General features: G+C 33.8%; 1 protein-coding gene across 1 annotated transcript in view; it reads left to right on the top strand.

Moving 5' to 3' along the window:
- The window catches only part of LOC119675294 (forkhead box protein P1-like), a 79,297-nt gene extending 55,679 nt beyond the window's left edge, over positions 1-23,618 (top strand). Inside the window, exons 4-6 of the mRNA XM_038086489.1 lie at positions 9,981-10,558; positions 23,361-23,430; positions 23,484-23,618. Of these exons, the coding sequence (XP_037942417.1) occupies positions 9,981-10,558; positions 23,361-23,430; positions 23,484-23,618 (783 nt within the window). The remainder of the gene's footprint in view (positions 1-9,980; positions 10,559-23,360; positions 23,431-23,483) is intronic.
- The last annotated feature ends 2,120 nt before the right edge of the window (positions 23,619-25,738 follow it).

The following is a 25,738-nucleotide window of genomic DNA, read 5'->3' as shown; positions in this document are numbered from 1 at the left end:
CTGATGCAAAATTCATCAAAAAAAAATTTTATCACTTATTGAATTTGCATACAAAAATGTTACATTTTCGTACAAAAGTAGAGGTAAAATTTACAAAAAACGAACATTTTAAGTTAAAATACAAGTAATGTTGTCATTTATAATTTTTAGTTTATATTATAAATATATAACAAAACTTATTATTTTAAATAATATATTTCAACGCTCACAAATATCAATCCCTTTAAAATTTGCAACAAAATAATATTTACTATTTCAAACAAAACTGTGAAATCCAAGTAATTTTTTTGCACCCTTAGGCACAAAATCGAAAACACACATCCGGTGCGAGCCCACCCTACGGGATAGGGGTTAGAATATTCCCGCGGTAAGGCATGCCTGTCGTAAGAGGCGACTAAAATCCAGCTAGGCGTCGGAGGGTGTGGCTTAAAAGGTCACAGAAACCCTGAGAAGCCCCTAAGCTGAGCCGAGTAGACGCCGGCTCTAACTAAGCGTCCACCATCCCGGGATGGCATCGAGGGACACGTAAGCGCACAATGTCTGCTTCCAATGTGAGAGCAATTGATGCGCCAACGAGGGAGTCGGAAATGCGCAGCGTCTGTATATCATGTTAGGGACGACTGTCGCATCACAATTCACATACGAGAGATGATAATGGAGGAAGCCTATAAGAAAAGGCATCAGGATCGATACCAGTAAGATTCTGATTACGGCATACTGGACAACAGCAAACGATTGGACATGATGACATGATAATGGAGAAAGCCTATAAGAAAAGACATCAGGATCGATACCAGTAAGATTCTGATTATGGTATACTGGAGCAAACGATTGGATATGATGACTTGGGCTGGTGGATGATGTATTCTGTTACCAATATGGGCTAGAGTGAAATCTGGTCCAGACGGCTTTCAGGCTAATGCTTCATCTGCCTCCGTCCCGTTAAAACCTGGCAAGCCTTAAAGAACGATCTTGGATTCGTCCTGTTAAGTTGGGGTGTAGGGGCAGTTAAGAATATCTTCTGCTTAGCTCCCGGTTTGGCTCTGAACACATGCGCTCATAAGGCTATGTGTCAACCCTCTCATGACCTCTCTGCATTGCAAAGATAATCATGGAACCACAATAAGGGTAACTACACAACGAAACCAAGATAACGGCTTTAAGTTGGGACCCAATTGCAAAGAAAAATGTTCACAACTACAAAAACACCAATACACTCTGGCGTTAACACTCCAGCCGGCACCGAAAGTGCAAAGGAGTCACGGATAGTCAGTCCCAGCCAAAACCCCTTCATGAGGGCGCAGAGACTAACACACTCACCTGTGCTATCACAAGAGAGGCAAAATAACGAGAGAGCTCGCTCATCCCCTCCGGAGCTTAATGGGAACAGTGTTCCAAAAGTGAAAAGGGAAGCGTTCATTAAACTCGGGGACAAAATATCCGAGCTAAATGAGATGATGGGTGGAGGAAGAAGGTCCATCCACCAAGCAATGCGTGATCTTGTTGCAATGATATCATCGCTCTATAAAAGAACTGCCGAAGAGACACCAAATAAAACTATCACTGCTAAAAGCAACGATAGAGGTACCCAAACAATTCAGCCGCAGCAAACACCAGTTATATCCAAACGGTTAAGAGAAGAAATCGAAAAAAGTAGGAAGACACCGCCTAAAAAGACGAAAACAAATCGACCTGTGGGGGCAAATAATACTAAGTCTAAGGAGCCAAGGAAAGCATTGGAAAGCAACTTAGATACGGTGGCCGGTACGAACGGCAACGCTGATGTACCTCAAGCACCAATTGAAGACAACAACAAACGACACGCTTGGGTTTTACAAACAAAAAAACGCGTGAAAGTACCTCGACCGGATGTAGTGATCATTAAACCGTCTAAGAAACATTCCTTTGCGGACATACTCCGGAAAGTAAAAGGAGCTCCAGAGCTTAAAGCAGTCGGTAATGATGTTCACTCTATCAGGAAAACACAAAAAGGGGAACTTCTGCTTGAATTCAAAAGATCAGCAGAAACAATAACAAGTGTCCACCAAGACCACATTAAAAGTATACTACCTGAGGAAATAGAGGTCAAAACGCTAACGGAAGAAGCTACCTTTGAACTACGATACCTGGACGAAATAACCACAGAAGAAGAAATAATTGATGCATGGAAAAATCAAATAGGCGAAACACATCACTCGGCGATCAAAACAATAAGAAATGCCCCTGGAGGTACCAGAACGGCTATAATTGTAATACCAAAGAAGCAGGCCGGTAAAGCTGAGGAGGTGGGCAAACTACGAGTTGGATGGACCGTGTGCCGATTACTCCAAAAAGTTACCCCCAGGAGATGTTACAAATGCTTCGATTTTGGACATGTGGCAAGGAACTGTCAGAGCTCCAAAGACTGGTCAAAACACTGCTACAAGTGTGGTGGAGAGGACCACCTTGCTAAAGCGTGTCAAGGTGCCCCTCACTGCCTACTTTGTAGAACTGACACAAATATTGACGCTAACCATATTACGGGAGGACCTAAATGTCCCCACTACTTGACTGCCCGCCGGAGGATACTAAATAAAAAAAGATGAAAGTTTTACAGCTGAACTTAAACCACTGTGAAGCGGCACAGGATCTTTTAAAGCAGACTGTACGCGAATTAAAAATAGATCTAGCTATAATGAGCGAACATTATAGTACACTAGACAATCACTGCTGGGCTACCAGCAAGTGCAACAAGGCATCGATATGGACGTGTGGTAAATTTCCACTAGAGAAGGTCTTCGACGGAGGGGAAGCATACGTAAAAAGTACAGTGAATGGAATAACGTTTTTCAGCTGTTATTTACCCCCCAGTCTATCAATCGAAGAATACAAACAAAGACTGGACAATATTGTTAGCGACGCTAAAAATATGAAGCCGATAGTGATTGCCGGTGACTTCAATGCCTGGGCAATTGAATGGGGCTCAACATTGACAAACCCCAGGGGAGAGTGCCTACTAGAAGCATTGGCCACCCTGGATGTAGTATTACTGAACTGCGGCCAAAAGGATACATTCACAAGGAACGGTAGAAGCTCTAAGATTGATTTGACATTTATCAGCGATCCACTAGCTAATTCAACTGAGTGGCAAGTGTCAGATATCTACACACATAGTGACCACCAAGCTATCATATTCGAAATACATGACCGCTCAGCAAGAACCATTCCTGCGGTAGCCACTCCAAATCCGCTATGGAAGGAGTTAACTTTGGACAAAGAAGCTTTTAAGCTCTCAATGGACGACATCCACCTAACTGGCAGTGCGAATGATAAAGCAATACAACTGATGCGCTGCATAACAAATTCATGTAACGCATCTATGGCAAAGAAAGGCCGGCGGAATGGCAGACAACATGTGTATTGGTGGACTGGCCAAATTTCCGAACTGAGAAGAAAATGCAAACATGCGCGACGCCTATGTCAAAGAGCAAGGGGTCGCGAAAATTTTATAGCGCACCAAGAAGCCTATAAAACATCGAGAACTGACCTAAGAAAGGCGATATCGAATAGCAAGGCAAGATGCTTCAAGGAAATGTGTGCGGAGATCGAGAATAACCCCTGGGGACTAGGATATAAAGTGGTTATGAAAAAATTATATAGCTACCGTCCACCAGTTACAACAGACGCAGCTAAGCTACAAGCAATAGTTGAAGGTCTCTTCCCGCAGAGAGCTGATATAACCTATACAGTACAAGATAGTGAGCCACAGAATGAAATACCTGAGGTTAGCAGGCAAGAATTGGAAGTGGTATGCAAAGGTTTGAAACTAACCAAAGCACCTGGAGTAGATGGAATACCAAACCTGGCACTAAAGATGGCCACAGAAACCAACGCTGATTCATTCAGGGAAGTGTTCAACGCATGTATAAAGGAGAGAACACTCCCCAGATATGGAAAATACAAAGGTTGGTGCTTATACCAAAGGGCAATAACGTACAAGATGCATCAGGCTACCGCCCGCTATGTATGATTGATACGGCCGGTAAACTTTTGGAAAAGATAATTAGCCGAAGACTAGAAGAAGCCTTGAATGGCAATGGTTTATCAGATAGACAATTTGGTTTTTGGAAGGCACGCTCCACAATAGAGGCCGTGGAAGCAGTCATAGCCATAGCAAAAAATGGCATTAAAGGAGACCGTTGGCTCGAAGGAGACAAAGAATACTGTGTCATCATTACATTAGACGTTAAAAACGCACTTAACTCAGCGGACTGGGACACTGTTCTAGCAGCACTTCAAAGGAAAGACGTTCCAAAGTACCTAGTAGAATTAATCGTTGACTATTTTAAAGAGAGAGTGCTTTTGTATTACACAGACAGAGGCACAAAGTCATACCAAGTAACAGCAGGGGTACCACAGGGCTCGGTACTGGGTCCAATATTGTGGAACATTATGTATGACGGGACAATGTTTTACTGAAAAGCTTACGTCATTGCAAGCTGTAACGAATCTTTCCGACGAGGTTTCGCTCGCCGGGTTGTTACAAGAAAATTTCTTTATAACCTCTTCTCGTCGTATAATAATTTAAAAACCGGGTTATTCCAGTTTAATTAATTGATTTTTACAATATAAAAATTTTACAATATTTATATTTATTACTTATTTACTAACAAAATTTATTACTATTACAAATATGGAAAATTACTATATTTCCTGTAATAAGAAAATTCGATTAGTATTAGGAAAAGTGTCCAACGTTACCAACTAGGCTACGTTGCTTGGAATCAGCGTTACCGACTAGGCTACGCTAGTAGGTTGGGAAACAATGTGTTATAAATTACTTAGATAACTAGTTAAATATTTCCTTTTGTGCTGCCAACTGCTCTGCTTAGTGGCCTGTGATCAAGTGACATTCAATTCCCACGATGCGCACTGTTCGAAGTGCTGCGGCCAAGTAAGGTTTGTTCGATTTTTCGTTGCCTTTTATACTGGTAACTTGTAACGGGACTTTGGTTCTTGTTCTTGCGGTATGTGTCTTCGTTTTCAATATTTGTGATGTCAAACCTAGTTGAACGAACAGAATTTGATGTCTGTGGTTCGACAACGATCAAGTCAGTGTAGTATTCTAGACTGATGTCATCATCAAAATACTTTATGTTTATATACGAAATGAATATACAGAAACAACAGGACATCTACATTATATTCGTTGTTATTCAAAACTAAGTGCTTATCTTCTTTCGCTAAACATAAAAGTCAACCAATTTCAAAACTTATAAAATGGTTAAAATATGTTAAATTGAAAAAAGTAAAATATTGTACATATTTAGTATTTGGCAGATATCACTTGTGGTGCTAGTTTTTGTCAATATTATTATTCTTTTGTAACTTTGAATGAAATCAGGAAGCCTAAATACATTATTAATATTAAGCTAAAAAAATTTTTGAATTGAATTTGATACGAAACATTTATAAAATTTGTATTTCAAATTTGTTGTTTGTAATTCAATCAATATCGGTTAATAAATGTATTTTATATTGTTTTACATAACGATATATTCTAGAGTACTCTAGATTCTTTGGTAAAAGTAGTTTTCCAATTGTAAATTGTGTATATTGAGATCGTTGACATGAGTGAAACATAAATAAATGAGTATGATTCCTAAAACCATGAAATGCCCTACAAAATCATTTGGGAAGTATATTCTATCACTTTAAAATTGTTGAATTATTAATAATTTAGCGGTTAATTTATCTAACATTATAATTTTTAATAGTGACTATATTTCTTCACTAATCGTCTTATAAAAACTTTATTTAATTATATTTTTTCAAACATTTGAAAGTGCATAACTATATAAACAACTATAGATTATACATTATGTTAAATTGAAATAGAATGCAAAAAAACTTAACACTGAGAGCTAAGAAAATGTGAAAAAAATTGTAGTTTCATTTCTAAGTTATAATCAGCAGCTCCACTACGATGTTAAGGAGATAAAAAACAAAATTGTAACAACACCAAAACCACATTAGGGGTATTCAGGCATTTGATTAGTTGCTTAGTTGATTCAAAAACTTCATATAAAAAAAATTTAGTATTTTGATGTTAATCAGTTGCTTGAACGACCCAAAATGCGTAATCTGATTAGTTTGTTGTGTGTAAATGCCTTGGCAGCACTCGCATCAACAGCAAACGTGAAACATACTTGTGTTTGCAAAATTGTTTACACACAATTCAAACAGCTGAGAGAGACAGCTAACAAATTTCTATACAAAAGTTCATTTTAAGTTATTATTACAACATTTGGTTATTATTACAACACTTGGTATTATTAATTAATTCATTTGCTGGAGAGCTTTCGAAAAGTAGTGAACTACAACAACTTTTTTTTTTATGATTTTAATTAATTGAAAATTTGGTTAACCATACAACTGTTTCGAATATTGCCAAGCACTCATCATCAGTGATCTTGATCTTATTCAATAATCTTCTTCTATTTAATTATTCATAAATTATTTTTTTGAGACTGCAAATACCACGGGTTGAACTCGTGCCTTGCTAAATTTGAAGCTCAGAGTCAGCGCACCTTAACCAAGTGACCCAATGCCGTGTATGACGTATATGTTCGAAGTTGGAGTTTTGTTAATTTGCTGTGAAAGTTCATTAACAAATTCACTTGCTGTATTATATTAGAATAAAATCATAAACCAGCTGTACTGTAGAATAGTTAAATTAATTCATTCTACGTTAATAGATATGATAAAGAATCTTATTCTGGGATTTAGAGATCACATCCATATCTCGACTAAAATTATTAAGACACCCCTATATGCTTCTCCATGATTTTGTAAAATTTTTGGAAATGGAATCACCTCTCACCGCTTGTCACAGCCAGTCACTGCTTGTGTATGTTTTTTGTAAAAGGAAACCCAGTATACCATAGTATGTGTTTACATGCAGTATGATTTATATTTATATGTTAAAACATATGTACATATATGCATGGAATCAGTTTTTGCATGATATTATAGAAAGTACTAAACTATTTTATTAAAAAAACCACACAACGAAATAAATCATTTAGAATGCCGTTCGTCATAATTTGTCTCTGCATAAATGTTTTGCACGAGTCGAAAATGTAAAAGGGGCCGTTTGGACTGTAGACGAAATCGAATTTCATAAGCGGCGTCCACAACGTTCCTCTATATCATCAACAATACCTACATCTACTAGTTTGGCGTTCGGGTACGACAACATTCTGAAATATCACTTTTTTAAATATTACCTTAGTAGGAGTACTCATTTTTAGTACTAATTCAATTTATTCTTCGATAATCTTTTGTTATAAAAAAGCTAAATTTTATTTTTTAAACTTCGAAAAGTTTTTTTAATTGAATAATAAATAAAAGTTTTTGTATGTAGCCGGGAGACGCACATATTTGTATTAAAATTTTGAAAACTACTATATCGGTACTTAAAACAGTACTTTTTGAGTTGCTGATTATTATCTTGAAAAATGAGTTTTAAAATGAGTATATAATAAGCAAGTAAATACACAAAACGTAAATGTATTTCATTTTCAATGAATAAATCACTAGTAATTGTTATTTGATAATGTTTTTTTTCACTGATTTCGTCGTTAGAGTCAGTCAGAGAAAAAAACAAAATGTACAGTGCGTTAAGTTTATCATATATCCTTTAAACTCACGAAATAAATTACTTAATTTATTTATGTTTATTTGATAAACACAGTTGCAAACAGATTCAACTGTAGGTATCTGTCAAATATGTATGGATCTGTACGACATGGAGGGATACCTGAAATTCGTTCAATCAAAATGTGTAAAACATTTTCAAACAAATAAATACAATATCATCAAACATATGAAATGTATGAAACGAAAAACTCATCGTAAGGAGAGTAATGAACTTGGTGATGAAGTTAACAATATAAAGGTGCATCCACATTGAAGCGAACGATTGCGAACAAACGAACTTTTGCAGATACAACTATCTGCGAATTTTCGTTCGTTCGCAAGCGTTCGTTTTATATGGCGTTTACATGGGCCGAAAGTGAGCCATTTGGAAGTGTTTACGGTCGTTGTAATTCGTTTGTTCTCATTTCAAACAGCTGATTTTTCAACTTGCCCGTTGATTTGATTTTTGGCCTGTGCCAAAAAATGTTGTATGAAGGTTAAATATACCTTCAAACCTTAAAATATATACTAAAACATATTTTTAACTTCGATTAAATACTTTTTGAGAAGTAGAAGTTCTAAAAAGAGGTGAATCGTTTTCAAGAAAATGCAACCACCAAACCTTTTTTTGTAAAATATATTTACCTTTTTTTGTAAATATATCAAAAACAGCTTTCTCAAACTGTCAAAATGCCATGAAGAGCTTTTATTTAGGGTATTATCAATGTATTCCTTTGTATTTGGAACATATTTGAACGCATTTGAACGTCGTTGGGACGCATTCATACAGAATGTGGTGAAATGGATCGCATTCGCGCTTGAAATTTTGTATGCAAGAATGAGCCATTCGCTTCTCATTTTCAATTTTTGACCAAAATGAGCCATTTTCGGTCAGTGTACGTGCCGTATTAGTATGGATGCATCTTACCGTGACAACAACATTATACATTTACAGGGCAATTCTGACAAAGATCGTTAAAAGTCTTGTGTAAGATCTTTGTAAGAGATCTTTGTTAGATTTTAGCTATTCTGGCACAAAAGTCTTTAAAAAAAGTTTTATCATTTGCAATTCGTGGTAATATAGAAAGCTGTTTTGTTCCATTTCTTTTATGGTGAAATGAAAAACAGCTACTAATCACTACCAAATAAATAATTAAATTTTAATACAAATGTAATGGAAAGCCGCAAGATGTACGTTCTATTATTATTACTATTATTTATACATAAATAATTATTTACGGAATTTATCTCATGTCAAAAAAGAATTAATAGCAGCTCTTACTGCATTAACTGAAGCAGTGGCAAAAAAAATTAATTAGTTCTGAAATTATAGCTTAAATATATATAATTAAATAAATAAATCAATATTAAAATATTATTAAATATTAAAATTTAAATATATATATACTACATTATACATGCATAAATATATAAAATATATATTTTCAAATATTTTTATAGATATTTTAAACGATCTTTCACAACAGTTTTGAGTATGTTGACCTAGAAGATCGTTCCCAGAATTGCCCTGTAAGAGTAGTACTACATTACCACCACATTGAACAAATACTTTATTTGCTTAGTATATACGATGGATTTCTACTAATTTTTAATATATTCTGTATGATATATTCTAATACTCGATTCATATGAGAGTTTTGTTTGTAATTTTAGCTGTCAAAAATTTTCATGTTGCATTGAAAGCAACAACAATTGATGGCTAAAATTCCAAACACGACAACTAAAATTACAAACAAAATTTTTGTGTGAATCCAGTATAAGCTTATGATATTCATATTTACAGCAATCAGCTGCTCGAAGTACTGCATAATCAAAATATAATCAATGTAGTTTAAAAACTAATATATTATTATAAGCATTTTTAAATTTAGCTATTTAATATATACCGAATCTAAATAGTAAGGAGCTAATACAATGTGTGATTTCCGGATTTATTGGGCCTTGATTTTTTCGCTTATATTAAAATTATAAATATAAATATATCTAAATCACATCAAATTTTCATAATTCAAATTTTTTCAAATTTTTTATTAGTTTTCACTTAAAATTTTTTTATAATCTTATATAACTGTCTTTTACTTATTCCATTATTTCTTACTTATTGTATAATAGTCGTTTTTAAATCCAATTTATTGAACTTTATTAATAACAAAACTTTTAAATATTTTTATATCTTACTATACTTTATTTGTTTTCTCAATCCACTCTCATCATTATGTTTTGGAATAATATAATAATTATTATATACAAACTGACAAATTATAATGCCTTAACGCTAGAATGCCATACGTACAAATCTGTCACTGCATAAATGTTTTGTGCGGTATGAGGATGACTTTGGCTCCTTTTGGATGGTAGATGATAGTGAATTTATAAAACGGCGTCATTTATCACGTGGCCGTCCACGCAAATATGAGCCATCTTCATCGCCACATTCGTCGAATACTTCTCCGCAATCTGCTACTAACACAGAAAGTATTTGCGAAAATAGTTCAAAAATGAGATACCAGGATCGTATTCATAGCAATACGAATGCTATTTGGAATACTGGGGGAGATCTTAGTTCCACTAAAAGTCAAAATATGCAAAATAGTTTCGATTGCAATACTATTGAAAATGGCGATAGTGATAGCTTCAGTATCTGCAAGAGAAGCCAAAGAAATCTGAGCACAAACAATATACAAAACAATCAATATGACTTCAAAAATGGCATTGTAGCTGAAAGTAACATTACTGGTAAACAGCAAAATAAAGGCAATACCGAAAGCATTTTAGAAGAAAAACAAGGCAGTAATGATAACTTCGCGATTATTGATGATAGGAATGAAGACTGCGCTTCAAAAGGATGCAGCATGCGGTAAGTTATTTGGTTATCTGGATAAACCATACTTATATATTAACATAACGTAAGGTAAGTAACCATAGATACTATAATTTGTGAACTTACATGTGTAAGAGTAAATATGTATAATGACTTATAAAAGCATACAACAATATAATACCTGACAAAAGAATCCTTTTAAAATACCATGAAATTTAACATTGATGTTGAACATACTTTCTATAAAAGTTTCCGCAAAAATATAATTTGATTCTGCTGAAATTGTCTTATTGTACTAACATACTGAAGCTAGAAGATTTGGTTATTATACATGACTTGAGGTTATTTTAGACAGTACATTGCTTCAGTGCGGTTGGTATTCTATGTTGAAGTTTTACTAAACTAGATATTCTACTCTCACTAATAAATCTTTAATAAACTTGTCTTATATGGCATTTACACTGGCTTCAAATTACTCGATTTGGTCAAAAATCAAAAATAAGAAGCAAATGATTCATTTTTGCATACAAAATCTCAAACGTAAATGAGATCCATTAAATCTCATTCTGTATAAATGGTCTATTCCACGAACTACTCGTAGTAACATTGAGCAACACTGTTTATACACAAGTGCGTTCCACCAGCTTATTTTCGAGTAAATGAGAGCATCTGAGACACCGTAACATCAAATAAAATTTTGTTGATGTGTGAATCAGCTGTTTTGGTTTGAATTTAAATTTTTGTGTTGTTTATTTGCGCGGCACTGGTATTCTCACCAGACTTTACACAAAGCTGTTCCATGAAAATATGTGTAAAGAGCGTAATTTGGCACTTTATTTGTATTCCGCTCTCAGTTTGCATTTTGCTTGTGTTTTACTTGAGTTCAACTACTAGTCACTAGTGGAACAGACTCATTATGTTGTTGCATCTTATCGTCATTTCTAAATGCTTACATTTTGTTTGACGGTATCCTGCGAAATTTACACTTTGTTTGCTTGCCAAAAAACTAAAAAAATTTAAATATTATGCATTTGAAACGATGTTGCGTGTATATATTCGCCCATCGAGTGTATACTATTGCCTACTTACATACGCTATTTGTACGAACTCATACGCACCACACAAATGATTTATAACTACAGCCATAGTCAAAAGTATTTACACAACGAAAGTTTTTGTACATATTGTATAAAAACATGAGGGGTATTCACTCTCTCTTGCAAACTCATTGCAAGGTGTACGAAATGCACAGATTGTATGAGAATGCAAATAACAACAACAAAATACACGCACAAAATTTCGTGCAATTGCGTGCAATCTTCCACTACTAAAACCTATGTATATTTGCTTGCAACAAAACAGAAATGGCAGAAATCAGCTGTTTTGACATTTGTTGCTTCTCATTTTTAAATTTGAATTGACGGTTAGTAAAATTTCGAGATATGTTAATTTATGGCTATGCTATATACATGCGTTTCGTTCAATAATTTAAAACGATGTGGCCATTAATTAAGTTTTCACAAATATAATATTATATACATACACATTTGTGAATTAATTTATCTACTTATCAATTTCAGCGAAACTTACAAAAATTTGTCCACATTTTGAACTATTGAATGAAGTGTTTGGACGCATGTCTAATTTTCAGCCACTTGTGATATGTACAGACACATTGCCACAGCCACCAGCTAGTTCTGCACTAGGCGACGAAATTTATTTTATTGAATCGTCTGCAGACAACACATCATCCAGCTCTGCACCGAAAGTCGTGGGTTCTGCTGTGCAAAGCCCCACTACCCCCTCGATAAAAAATATAACAAATAACAATAATAAATTAAGAATTAGTTATATTTTTATTATACTAATTATTTTTATATTATATTATTATTACATATATTAATATATATATACGTTTTTATACATTATTCTTGTCCTGAAATAAACCTACTGGAAAAAAGTAATGTCGCAATTGACTTCTTAAATATATATTAAATATATATACATATATGTATTATATGTTTTATATATTTGTATTCGTAAATTATTGATTATTCGTGATTATTGGAACACTTCGAAGCTCCTTCATTGGTTCTCTGACTAGCTTCATTCTGCATAAGCTCATCAGATTCTTAGTCGTTGTCATGCACGTAATCCACGTGTTCCGTATCATCACATGAAGGTCGCAAAATGTTGTGCAATATGCAACAAACAAGGAACCAATTTGAACAAAAATTATGACTCGTATCATTCTGAATACGGATTTTTAACTCCTTAAGACTTCCAAAGCGTTCCTTCAGAAGTCCAAAACAATGTTCAATCCTTAAACGAAATCTGCTATGGCGTAAGTTAAAAGTTTTACGTTTGGAGTAGTCAAGCTGTTGGGAGTTTGACCGAAACGGAGTTATAAGAGTTTTAAGTAATGGATAAACAGAATCTAAGTAATGGATAAACCTGCTAACCATCATTCTAAAGAAAATAAAGAATTTTCTTGGATGCAGAGAGCGCTTGTACGAAACATGCGAATATCATGTGCACTTCCAAAGTGAAAAACTGCGACATGTCGAATCTTCAGCTGATAGTCACATACGACTTGTGCTTTTATTGAATACACTCTATTTTTTCAAAAATAGGATGTATGGTTAACCACTGGTGCTTCGGCAAGTTTTATTTCAGTACTGTCAATATCCAATGCAATGTGGAAGGTCATGACAGGTTTTCTCCAATTTACCTTGTCGTTCAGCTACATCTGGCCACGTTATAAATTTGGTTTGTAGTTCCAATATGGAGCGAAAGACTTTTCGGGTAATCTTATAAATTGTTTCCATATCTCCAACATCAAATAATGTAGCGACTTTACGAATAGCCGCATTTTCGCCTGATGAACCCAAACGATATAAAACAATAGCAAGTTGAAGATCGAGCGGGAATTGTTGAATTGAATGTGAATTAGTGAACTCCGCGCTAGTGTTTATTAGTAAGAATATTAAGAAAAATTTGTTCCAATTTACTCTAAGCATCTGACGAAAACGGTCTTCATCAAATTCTTGAAGAATGGTAGATCTCCATTGAATAGATTTTGGTACGGGTTGGTGATTTCCGTGATGGTTTACTAAAGTAAACAAAAGGTCTTCATTTAATTGCTCCATCACTTCCCAGTAATTCGCATCATCTAACAAATAGAAACTACACAGTAGTGAAAACTACATTATCAACATGTTAATATCTTCAATCAGAATATTTAAAGCACTATTTTCAATAAAAAAATATACACATTTTTGTATTTCACTTGTTCGCGGCATTGTTATACTTTTATTTTTCTTTGCTCAATTTGATACGGCTGCAAAAACAGCTGATTCATTTTGATGATGCAATTCTGCAACAAAGGTTTTCTCGCAGTCTTGCAGTTTTTGTATAGCATTCTTGCATTTCGTGCTCCTTGCAATGAGTTTACAAGAGAGAGTGAATACCCCTATGTTTTTACTGTTATTGTTGGACGTAAGTTGCAAAAAACTTTTTTGTTGTCACTTAGTTTTATCTATGCAGAATCAAATAAAAAAATAATTGGAAAGATAACTGTTCATTTGACAAAAATATAAGCAACTGTGTTGATGCTTATTAGTTGTCAAAAGTATTTACACACATGTTTTTCGCGTCAAAAGTATTTACACAAAACGTTTGTTTCATTTTCTTCTTCTTAATTGATGAATTTTTTAAAAATCTTTTTATTTTTATTTAATTAATATAATTAATATTTGGTTACACCTTTGGCATCAATAACTGCCCGCAACCTAACTGGAATTGATGCAATCAAGTACATACATGCATTACTATATATGTACATAATATGTATAGAAATATAATAAAAATTAACGTTCAAAATAAAAGTTAATTTTCTTGAAAAAACAAAACCGACTTTAAACTAATTAGTTGCTTTTATATAAATAATTTCTAAAATAATATCAGTTATTAAAAGCTTATATGACATAATACCCATGAATGACTCAAAAATTAATGCACCGTATTTGTGCTGAGTATAAGTATTAGTAAGCATTATGTATATAAAAAAAGTGCGAGCATTACGCATAAATCTTATAGAGTAGAAATCTGAAAACAAATTGAATTAGTAGTGCTGTGTGGTTTTATTTTTCTACATCAATCTACATATGTCCTGCAGAAACGTGTGAACATATAAATTTTAATTTTGTTTTAAATTTCTTTCTATATACTCCACATCTATAATTTTTTATTTCATACCAATTATATATTGTTTTTCAGCACCAATTTTGAATTAAGAAAATTATTTTATTTTATGGCCATAGCCATATGTATGTGTGTATTGTATCTATTTTATAAACTCATAATAATAATGTATGTAATTATTTATTATTATTCATTATGACAATCAGTAGCGAGGCGTCAGCTTTTTGGCAAATTGTTCACAATTTAATCAAAACAGAATTCCAACTATAACGTAGTTATTCCCCCTACTCCTGAGTTTTGTCCTTTCCACAAGCAAATAGCATACAATACTAACAAAATAATTTATTTAAATATTCGCAGCCTGTGATCCACTGGTTTTTATGGTAAATAGCTGTAGGAAAACGGCGACTTACCACAGATTTCGACATTTTTACATCAGGTACCAAATTCTTCATATTTGGAGTTGGTCTATTCATTTTATAAATTAAAAGCTTTTTTTCAGAAGATCGTTTAAAAAAAGATATTTGAATAAAATCTTTAATCACACATTTATCCATTTCTAAATATTATTTTTCATTTCAAATTTCTTTAATTTTTTTCTTTATTTTTACCATTTGCTAGTATAAAATTGCAATAATGACTTTGTTTTTGGTTTATTTCCAACCTCTACATAAGAGTAAGAAACTCTCATGCATTCATTTACTCTTTTATTTTGTATTTACTATGCACGGTTCAGTTTTTTTACTGAACCATTTGCCAATATAAAACGGCAACCGTGACTTTGATTGTATTTGCACGCTTTGTATGAACTTGCGGTTCAATTTAGTCGACTGAACCTCTAGTCAAATGTGTAAGAGTAAAATTGAATACAAATAAATCACTCTTATAAGTTAAAGTTTTATTGAGTACCGTAAATATAAGTACACACGAAGATATAATATTCAATATACAAACTACCAGCAAGCTATCACACAGCACCGTCGCGATCAAACCATAACCATTGACTGACTTGTTTCGTTTTCGCTTTTGTTTTTTTACCTTCCAATCAGGGCTGCCATCCTCTTACAGCTCGGCCTTTCCTGCTGCTTCGGATCGTCCTCGATCCGTGATTGTCGAGTTGTTTCCTTCGTCTTCGTCAGCACCTTCGTCTTGACCGTCACAGAACTGAGGTAAAGCACACCATGATTTCATTTTGTCGCTGGAGTAAACCGACGAATAATGGCGCTGAGTACGTTGGGAACCAGGTATGTTTTGCACGACATAGCGATCGTTACCTAGTACGCGTGTAATTTGAAATGGGCCTTTATATCTGAGTTAAGTTTACGTGAGGTGCCGGTTAATGGTGCCTCGTATTCAACCACAACCAAGTCGTCAACGTTGTACTTAGTCGGTGTTGAGTGCTTTTTGTCATAACGTTGTTTGGCCTTTAGTCGTTCTGCATTCAGCCGCTTTACTGCTTCATTAAGATTGTTCGTTAGATTGTCGTTCAATATATTATCTCGCTGTAGAACAAGCACTATCTTATTCTGTAGTATATCTCGTGGTTTAAAATTGAACAACAGTTCTTGTGGCGTTCGAGAGGTCGTTTTATTGCGCATACTGTTTATCGACCATTGAATCGTACGAAGGGACTCGTCCCAGCGCTTGTCGTTATTTATCGTAGGTAATAGCATAGAGAGTATAGTTCTATTGCATCGCTCGACTAAGCCATTTGCTCGTGGTGTTCGTAGAGAATTAGATATATGTTGAATGTCGTTCTCGTTGCAAAACCGTTTGAATTCTTTCGATGTGAGTGCCGACCCACGATCCGATATAATTCTCTGTGGCATTCCCACATAACTACTTATTTCACTGAGAACGTCGACTACATGTCGTGTCGCTGTACTTTTCACTGCTCGAATAATTGTAAAACGTGTGAACGCGTCGATAACAACCAACATGTGTTCTTTTTGTTTTGAGCTTTTCGGAAAGGGACCTAAGTGATCGACGTGTACGGTTCGGAACGGTATTGGTTCAATTTCGCTAATATGCAGTTCGCCTTTCTTTTTACCTCCTGGCACCTTATTATATGTGCAGTCGATGCAAGATTTTAAATATGATTTTACAAAGTTACTCATGCGAGCAAACCACATATGCTCGCTTATTCGTGCAATCGTTTTCTCTAGACCCAAATGTCCAGCTTTATCGTGGGCGTTATATACAACTTGCCATCGCAATCCTTTTGGAACCACCCAAAGATTTTTGTCTTTCATCTTTTTGTATAGTCTGCCATGCTGTAAAATAAAATCTTTGCCTACCGTTGCATCGCCATTACGTAAATTATTGACTGTTTGTTTGATGGATTCATCTTGAAGCTGCATTCCGAAGGGCCAATTATCACGGCTTACTTGTATTTTATCGACTCGTAGAGATGGTTTCTAACTTACGTGATTCTTCGACTGGGCACGACTCAATGCGTCTACATGAGCCATTCGTTGACCTGCACGATGTTCTATTTCGATGTCATATTCCTGAATACGAAGCCACCACCTTGCGATGCGTGGTATAAGCTCCCGTTTTCTCATGACCGTGTTCAATGCGTTACAGTATGTGATGACTTTTATTCGTTTCCCATATACATATATAGTACTTAAGCCTTTCTATTGCTTCTACTACTGCAAGAGTTTCGAGTTTATAGCTGTGATACTTCCTTTCGTTATCCGTAGTAGCTCGACTATAATAAATAACCGGTTTCCATCCAGCACACTCTTTTTGCATTAACGCGCCTGCCAAACCTACAGCGCTCGCATCCGTATGTACTTGATGTTCTGCCTCCGCCTTGTATGCTGCCAGCATAGGTCGCGAGACTAAAATTGCCTTTAACTCTTCGAAAGCATCGTTTTCTTTGTTTGTCCACTTAAACGTTTGATCTTTTCGCAATAACTGATTTAATGGAGCGCCAATAACTGCATACCCTGGCACGAATTTTCTAAAATATCCACTCAAGCCAAGAAACTGTCTGACTTCTGTAACGTTTTCTGGTGTTTTGAACTCGCGTACAGCTTTTGTTTTAGCCATCCCGGGCGCAATACCATCTGGGTTCAACTCGTGGCCTAAAAATTCAATGGTAGTTTTCAAAAATTCGCACTTACTTAGGTTGAGAGTAACCTTTGCTTTACACAACGCTCTTAAGACACGCTCCAATTTTTAGTACATTTCGTTCACCGTTACACTACCAATTAGTATGTCGTCCATATAATTCATCATGTCATCAGGTTTTACAGTTTCCCTTATCTTAGCGATAAGACGTTGAAAAACTGCCGGAGCATTTTTAAGTCCGAACGGCATTCGCTTGAATTCGTATAATCCTTCGGTTGTAATAAACGCAGTAAACTTTCAACTATTTTCCTCAATGGGAATTTGATAATACCCGCTGTTTAGGTCTTAGACAGTAAAGTATTTAAAACGTTTTGCTTTCTGTAATTGTTCTTCAATATTCGGAGTTGGAAATATTTCTTTTTTCATATGCTGATTTAACCGTCGAAAATCTACACATAACCGATCGCTACCGTTTTTCTTTTTCACCAGAATTATGGGACTTTCATATTCAGAATTAGATTTACTTATGATGCCACTATCCAGTAATTCCTTTATCGATTACACATTTCTTCCATTCAGGTACACGAAACGGTTTTTGGGCTATTGGTATATTAGTATCGAGTTCAATATTCATTTCCATGAGATCGGTGCATCTAATATCACTTACTCCCGTTGCGAACACATCAGAGTATTTGTTCATTGCACTAATTAATTCAGTTTTGACAAACCGTTCATCGATTCCACATTTGATTTTATCGTTGCATAACTGCTTATGTTCGTTTTTCTTAACAATTTCACCGCATACGTTTTCAAAAGTTGTTTCCCCATTTACTTTTTAACATATCTTGCCCTAGCAAGAGATCCACCTGCAACAGTTCGTTGTCTACTACGTACAGACATACAACTCGCTCAAGGCTGTCTATTTTCATGTTATCGTGTATTTTTGTATGTGCGTAAGCAACACCACCACAAAATCCATTTATCTTAAGGTTACATTCTTCCTTAACGCATTTGAGACAATTCACTGCCAGTATCGATCAGTGCCGTGAATGTATTATCGTTAATCGAAACAACTTTCTCCAACTGATTGCCTTGAATAACCGTCTTATTCACAGATTTCGTCGTACGTGTTCCTACGCTTTTCTTGCCGCAGTTTTCGGGCTTGTTTCTAGAATGTAATTTTTGGCAGTCAACGCACCTACGTCTACGTTGTGGTTATGGGCATTTCGAAGAAATGTGTCCCTTTTTTTGACAATTAAAACACACCAACCGCTTATCGTTGTCGCTTTTTCCATATGCTTTCATTTCAAAATTTGTTCTTTCGGGTTTAAACGTACGCACCGGCAAATTTTCCGAGTAATCAACTAATGTTTGGCGAAACTCACGCATCGAACTAAAACGATTTGCTGCAATAGCAATTTGCAGTTCACGCTGTTTAAGGCCATTTCTCGCATATTTGATAATAGCTGATTCACTTAGTCCGAATTTTTTTCCAAGCACGCCTATGCGAAAACAGTAGTCGAGGAGACTTTCATTAGTTTTTCGCATCGTTTGTGACATTTTAAAGTGTGTAACAGCCTCATCTGGCACACTACTGAACTCGTCGAGCAAGCCTTTAGATAATTCAACCCAACTCATATATAAAATCGCCGAGGAGTCCAACCAGAGTTTTGCCGCGCCTTTTAGCTGGCTATACACCGCTAATAGCAAACATTTCTCGTCCCACTGGTATGCTGCGTAGGCCTTATTTACCCGTTCTATAAATTGCTCGACCGAAATCGAGGCTTCGTCTGTCGGGTCAAATTGAGGAATCGTTGCCGAAATCTCTTTCACCGAAAATGGACTACGCGCCATGCATGTGACCGCGCTACTAGTTGGAGAATTCGATCGTTCTTGATTAATGCGCGTATTTGTTGCACCGACGTTAAGACTTGTTTGCAACATCTGCATCATTGAGCTGAACATATCTCGTAGTTCAGTAATTTGCTCCTGTACGTTTGCACTGGCCACTTCGATACTATCCTATCCGACGGCTTCACTTAGACGCAGAATTAGTTCATTTTTAAGGCCTTCCGTCGATAGTCCTTCTTCGTGCAGTCGTTCTTTTAATTCCGTTAACTCTAAACTGTTTATTTTTACGCGCGGCATTATGTTTGTTTCAACCGCTTTTGAATTTCACAACGAAATGAAATTATTTCTCTACTGTCTATGTTATCCGTACAACACGCGTTCCTTTTTTTTTTTAATGTCAATTCACTTATATTCTTTTTCTTAGTTCGTTCCGTTTTCACTATTGCAACGTTTCGTATCGTTTCGCTAACGCTAGTGTTCGCAGTACACACACGCTTACACACACGTTTAGGAATTTTATACGTTCATTCCTTTCGTTTATTTTTACGTTTCGTTGCCGTTCGTTAGCGGAATTCTTTGTTATGTCAGCGGAGCACACACATTTGCCCAGCGGAGTCTCACTCACGTCTTTGCGTGTACGATCCCACTTCTGATTTGTAAGAGTAAAATTGAATACAAATAAATCACTCTTATAAGTTAAAGCTAAAGTTAAAGTTTTATTGAGTACCGTAAATATAAGTACACACGAAGATATAATATTCAATATACAAACTACCAGCAAGCTACCACACAGCACCGTCGCGATCAAACCATAACCATTGATTGACTTGTTTCGTTTTCGCTTTTGTTTTTTTTTACCTTCCAGTCAGGGCTGCCATCCTCTTACAAATGTAAAGCGATTTTCGCTCAGTCATTTTTTTCCCTTTTGTATTTACTTTGCATAACATTGGAAGTTCACTTTTTTTATTGAACCGCTTGCACGCATTAATTTAAGAGTTATTATTATTTTACATACATATTTTGCGGGGCTTGCTTTCTCTTTTATTTTTATATTTGTTTGTATGTTTTGTGTTCTGTATTTAATAACATAGTCCCAATGTGAATGTTATTTCATTTGCATGCTTTGTAAGCAGCGCGGTGCAGTTTTCATTCTGAACCTTAGTATATTTTAAAAGGAATGTGTTTTCTCTTAAATAATGTTGGGTGTAACTAACATATGTGAAATTTTGTTTGTATTGTACGTTTTGTGTTTATGTTCATCTGTTTGGAAACGCTATTATAAAAAATGTTAAGCAGCAACATAGCGAGATTATTTACCTAATAAAAAAAAAGTCTAAAAAGAAAGCTTTGCTAAGGTGTTCAGTAAATACTCTAAACCATTCGACGCCTCGCCTCTGATGACAATAAATAAATCTTTTTCAATTATTTTAGTTACTTTTGTTCATGTTTCTGATTTAAAAAGTATATACATATATAATATACACATTCTATCAGAGACGATGACATTTCTGTGGTAACTTTACTGTTTACACATAACATACGGTTTTAGATTAGATATAATTTTAATTCTCAATACAATACAACAATTATTCTCACTCAATCTGCTAGTCTTGCCGCCTTTCTGTCAGCTGTCATTATTCCCCTTCTAGTGTTGTACTCCGTTTACTACAATTTCTTAATTTAAAAAATCAATTAATGAGTCTTATAGCATTGACAGATGAGCGCACTAAATTATCATTAAGCAGCCTTTAATGATCATTTTAAAAATACCCTGACAGACGGTATAAATTATCATTAAGAAGTTGCTGTATGTTTTTTGTTATTGAAAAAGCAAGAGAATTTTATATTCAAAATGGATAAGCAAGAAAAATTAAAGAAACTTGCTTTAATTAAATATAAAATATATAAAAAAAATATGAAATATATAAAAATAAAACGAGTACTTACATTTACCAATGTTTACAAATATGTTTTGTTTACATTTTGACAACCAAATAGCTTGAAATTTGTTCCATTTTTAATTTCGTTTCACTTGCATATGCAGCACTACCATATCTAAAAACCTAAATGACGAATAAATTGGGTTATAGCATTGACAGACGAGCGCACTAAGATATCATTAAGCAGCCTTAAATGATCATTTAAAAAATACCCTGACAGACGGTATAAATGATCATTAAGAAGTTGCTGTAAGGAAAATCTCATGCTCTTGCGTCCATGCGAGGGGCTTAAGTTTATTAATTTAAGTCATCTAAAATCAAAAGATATATAAAATATATAAAAAAAATATAAAATATTTAAAAAAAATATAAAATATATAAAAATATATCGAGTATTAACATTTACCAAAGTTTCCAAATATGTTTTGTTTACATTTTGACAACCAAATAGCTTGAAATTTGTTCCATTTTTTATTTCGTTTCGCTTGCATATGCAGCATTACCATTTCTAAAAACCTAAATGACGAATAAATTGGGTTAAATTCGGTCATTTAAAGACCATAAATGATCATTTAAAACTGCTAAATGAGCAAATAAATTATAATTTAGCCCCTTAATGATAATTTAGCTCCCGTCTGTCAATGCTATTAAATTCGGTCATTTAAAGACCATAAATGATCATTTAAAACTGCTAAATGAGCAAATAAATTATAATTTAGCCCCTTAATGATAATTTAGCTCCCGTCTGTCAATGCTATTATCATTTGCCTTTCAAAATAAAAATGAAAATATTTTTTTTCTTTCCCACGCAAAATTTGTATGTTGTGCTCTTTATTTTAAAAAACAAAAACTATTATTTTGGTATTAAAAACGAAAAACCAAAAAGAACAACCATATTTTGCATTAAAAAGAAAACAATTATAAGTCACAATATAATATAAATATTAGTCATATAAGAACGTATACTTTTTGAGCAGAGCAAAATAAAACTTTTAGGTGTGTGGTGGTTGTTGTTGTGACTGACAGACAAATTATGTAAAACGATTGGTGCAGGCGAAAAGTTAATATTTTTTATTTAATAAATAATGCAATTACAAATTTAAACGTCTATTTTTATATATTTTAAGTACACATCTTTAAAACAATAAAATTGGCATGATCGTACAACTGTGTATTTAATGAATTTTTTTAATGCTATTTTATATATATTTTCGATGGGCAAAACTCATCAATTTTCACTTTAACAATTTGGATAAAGTTCCTTGTTGCTGTTGTTTTGCAATGAAAGCGAAATGTATTTAAGTGTAATAGAAAGGTTTATTTCAATTTTTTTTATACAATCATTCATTAAAATATTAATGCAATAATATGAATAATACTCACAGATTTCTTAACCTTACTAACAAGTAGGCAACTGATTGATAGACGGACATATAGATAGACAGGCAGATAGATTTACAGGCGGATAAATACACAGACAGACAGACAGACAAACAAACATACAGTTATTTAAAAAAATTTAAGTTCATAGCAGTGTTTCAAAGATAGCAGGTAAGTCTAAATTATCGTAAGATATATAACTTTTTTATCAATATGTTTTAAAATTTATCCACGGTCTTATTTTATTTTTCTTTATTTTCAACTAAATAAATAATTCACTTATTTCACAATTACGTTAAGTAAATTACCTTTAGTTTTCTATAAACGGAATCTTATCACAATTAAGTGTTGTAACAACTAGAATTTACTAATTCTTAAATATACAGGAAAACTACACATGATTCGATATCAAACTTATCAAGCTACAGCAATGGAAATACGTCGCCAAATATGAAGGTAAAAAAATTGCTAATAGAATTTAATTTAAAATTTTTATTCGGAGCTTACAGAATAATTGGAACTTACCATCCTTGGAAGAAGCTTTTACAGTGAACACGCATCTTATGAGACTCAACAATGAACACTTAAATAATATTGCGAGCAATGTGCATCATCAATATATATCAAAATATAAAATGGAGTAAGTTGAATAAGTCCATTTCATATGAAAAAGCTATATTGATAAAAAAATATACATACGTGTATAAAGCTTATATATTATAATTAAATAATATTAAACTTCATTTAGTAAGTGCGCTCCGAAGGGGGCAAAAATAACAACTATGTTGCTAAAGGCTCAGTTATAAGGTAAGTGACGTAAGAAATTAATTCAAAGCGAAATGCACAACCAACCAAACGTGTGTGTTTGATAAAAACGAAATAAACAAAGTACACAGTTTTTATTTATTTCGTTCCTATCAAATACGCAGGTTTGGTTGGTTGTGCATTTCGTTTCGAATTAATTTCTTATGTTACCTACCGTCTAACTGAGCCTTAAGTGATATGTGTATGTATATAATCTCTCCCACTCTCTCAGTATAGACTATTGTGTGCACACTTAAATATAATAAATTGAGTTTGTTTCGAACCGCAAAATGAGACCGGTGTTTTATGTTGCTCGTGTTTATATTAAACGGCGACGAGGAAAAAATTAAAAACAAAAAGTGAAAAGTAAAACTAATAATATTAATATTAATAAATAAAAACAAAATTAATAAATCCTAAAGGAAAAACCATAATAACAGAATGTATGGCAAATTCAGTAGATAAAAAAAATTGTTTTTGATAAATGTGAAGCTCTAGTTAAATTAATTAATTCAAAATGTGATATAAAATTTTATTTTATTTTTTATTTAACAATATACATTTAATGAATCGCTTTAAATTAAAGTCTAACAATAAGTTTTAGAATTTTAAAGACTAATAACACTACATTACAAATTAATTTATATAAACATCAGTGATGACTGCTCTAAGGTGCGGAGGTGTGCGGCGCACACCCTTACATAATTTGCAAATTGTCAAATTTTATATATTAATTTATTAAATATCTTTACATCTAGAATTAATATTATTTATTACATTTTCAAATATATAATTTTAAAGATTTGAGTTTTAGCAAAAACAATTAAATATAATTGTCTATGAAAACTCATTTAATTTGTTTCTTTTAGCTATTAGAGTCGTTAGTTGTGCTCATAAGTTTGCAGCTCACATCGCAAAACATTTCTATCATATTTCGTCTTTCCCCTTTACGCAATTGCATTCATTAATTTCTGTCATAAGTGTGCACAAAAGTAGAATGAACAAAGTAATGTGTGTGTGCTCTAGCTTAAAATATGAGAAGTAGAAATTGGGAATTGTATGAGAGTATTTTCTGTTCTATTCGAATATCAACTACATGTATAACAATTCAACATGTTGACTTGCCGAAGCGGTTAGATGTGCGACTAAAGTTTGCAGCTCACATCACCATACATTTCTTTCAAATTTCGTCTCTCCCCTTTTAGCTGTTGCTCCCGCGAATAATAACCGCTTTGTGTGCGGAGTAGCTGGCCGCACATTTATTCGTTGCAAGTGTGTTCGATTGTGTTTGATCACTGCATAAACATGTATGGTTTAAATGTTACAAACTCTTGTTTGAAAAAAGTTGATTTGGTGTTATAAGAAGTATGTGAAAAGTTGTATTTATTTCATATTGATATAATGTTATACTTATATACAGGGTTTGAATTGCTGTTGCTAATTGCATTGCTTGCATAATTGCTAACGCATTACATATGAAAATGAAATAAGAATATGCATTAGCAACAGCAAAAAACGTAAACTGGTTTCATTTTGATTGCTTGCTAATAGTCAATTTTACATTTTTGACTATTATGCGTTTGGAATATATGCAACGTGCTTGCTTATGCGTTAGCTGCTTGTGTTTTGCTATTAGCAAATGTGTATGGATTTCTTCTTTTTGTTTTTGTTTTAAGAGAATATATAGGCATTATTTCTTTGTTGGTGCATTGAATATAGTTATGCAAAATTGTAACTAATGTGTGTGCGTACAAGTTGTATGCAAATAATATAATTTTATCTGTAATTAGATTATGCCTAAATTTATGTTTTTTTAAATTATTAAATTTATGATATATATGATATATATCTTATATATAAAATTAACATTGTCAAAATGTTAGTTACCGTACTCCTCCGAAACGGCTTTACCGATTTTTACCAAATTTTATATGCGTATTCAGTAGGTCTGAGAATCGGC

This window comes from Teleopsis dalmanni, chromosome 2 (genome assembly GCF_002237135.1).
Source record: "Teleopsis dalmanni isolate 2A chromosome 2, ASM223713v2, whole genome shotgun sequence".
Lineage (NCBI taxonomy): Eukaryota > Metazoa > Arthropoda > Insecta > Diptera > Diopsidae > Teleopsis > Teleopsis dalmanni.
The sequence above is the reverse complement of the archived record's forward strand: the minus strand, read 5'-3'. Positions and strand labels throughout refer to the sequence as shown.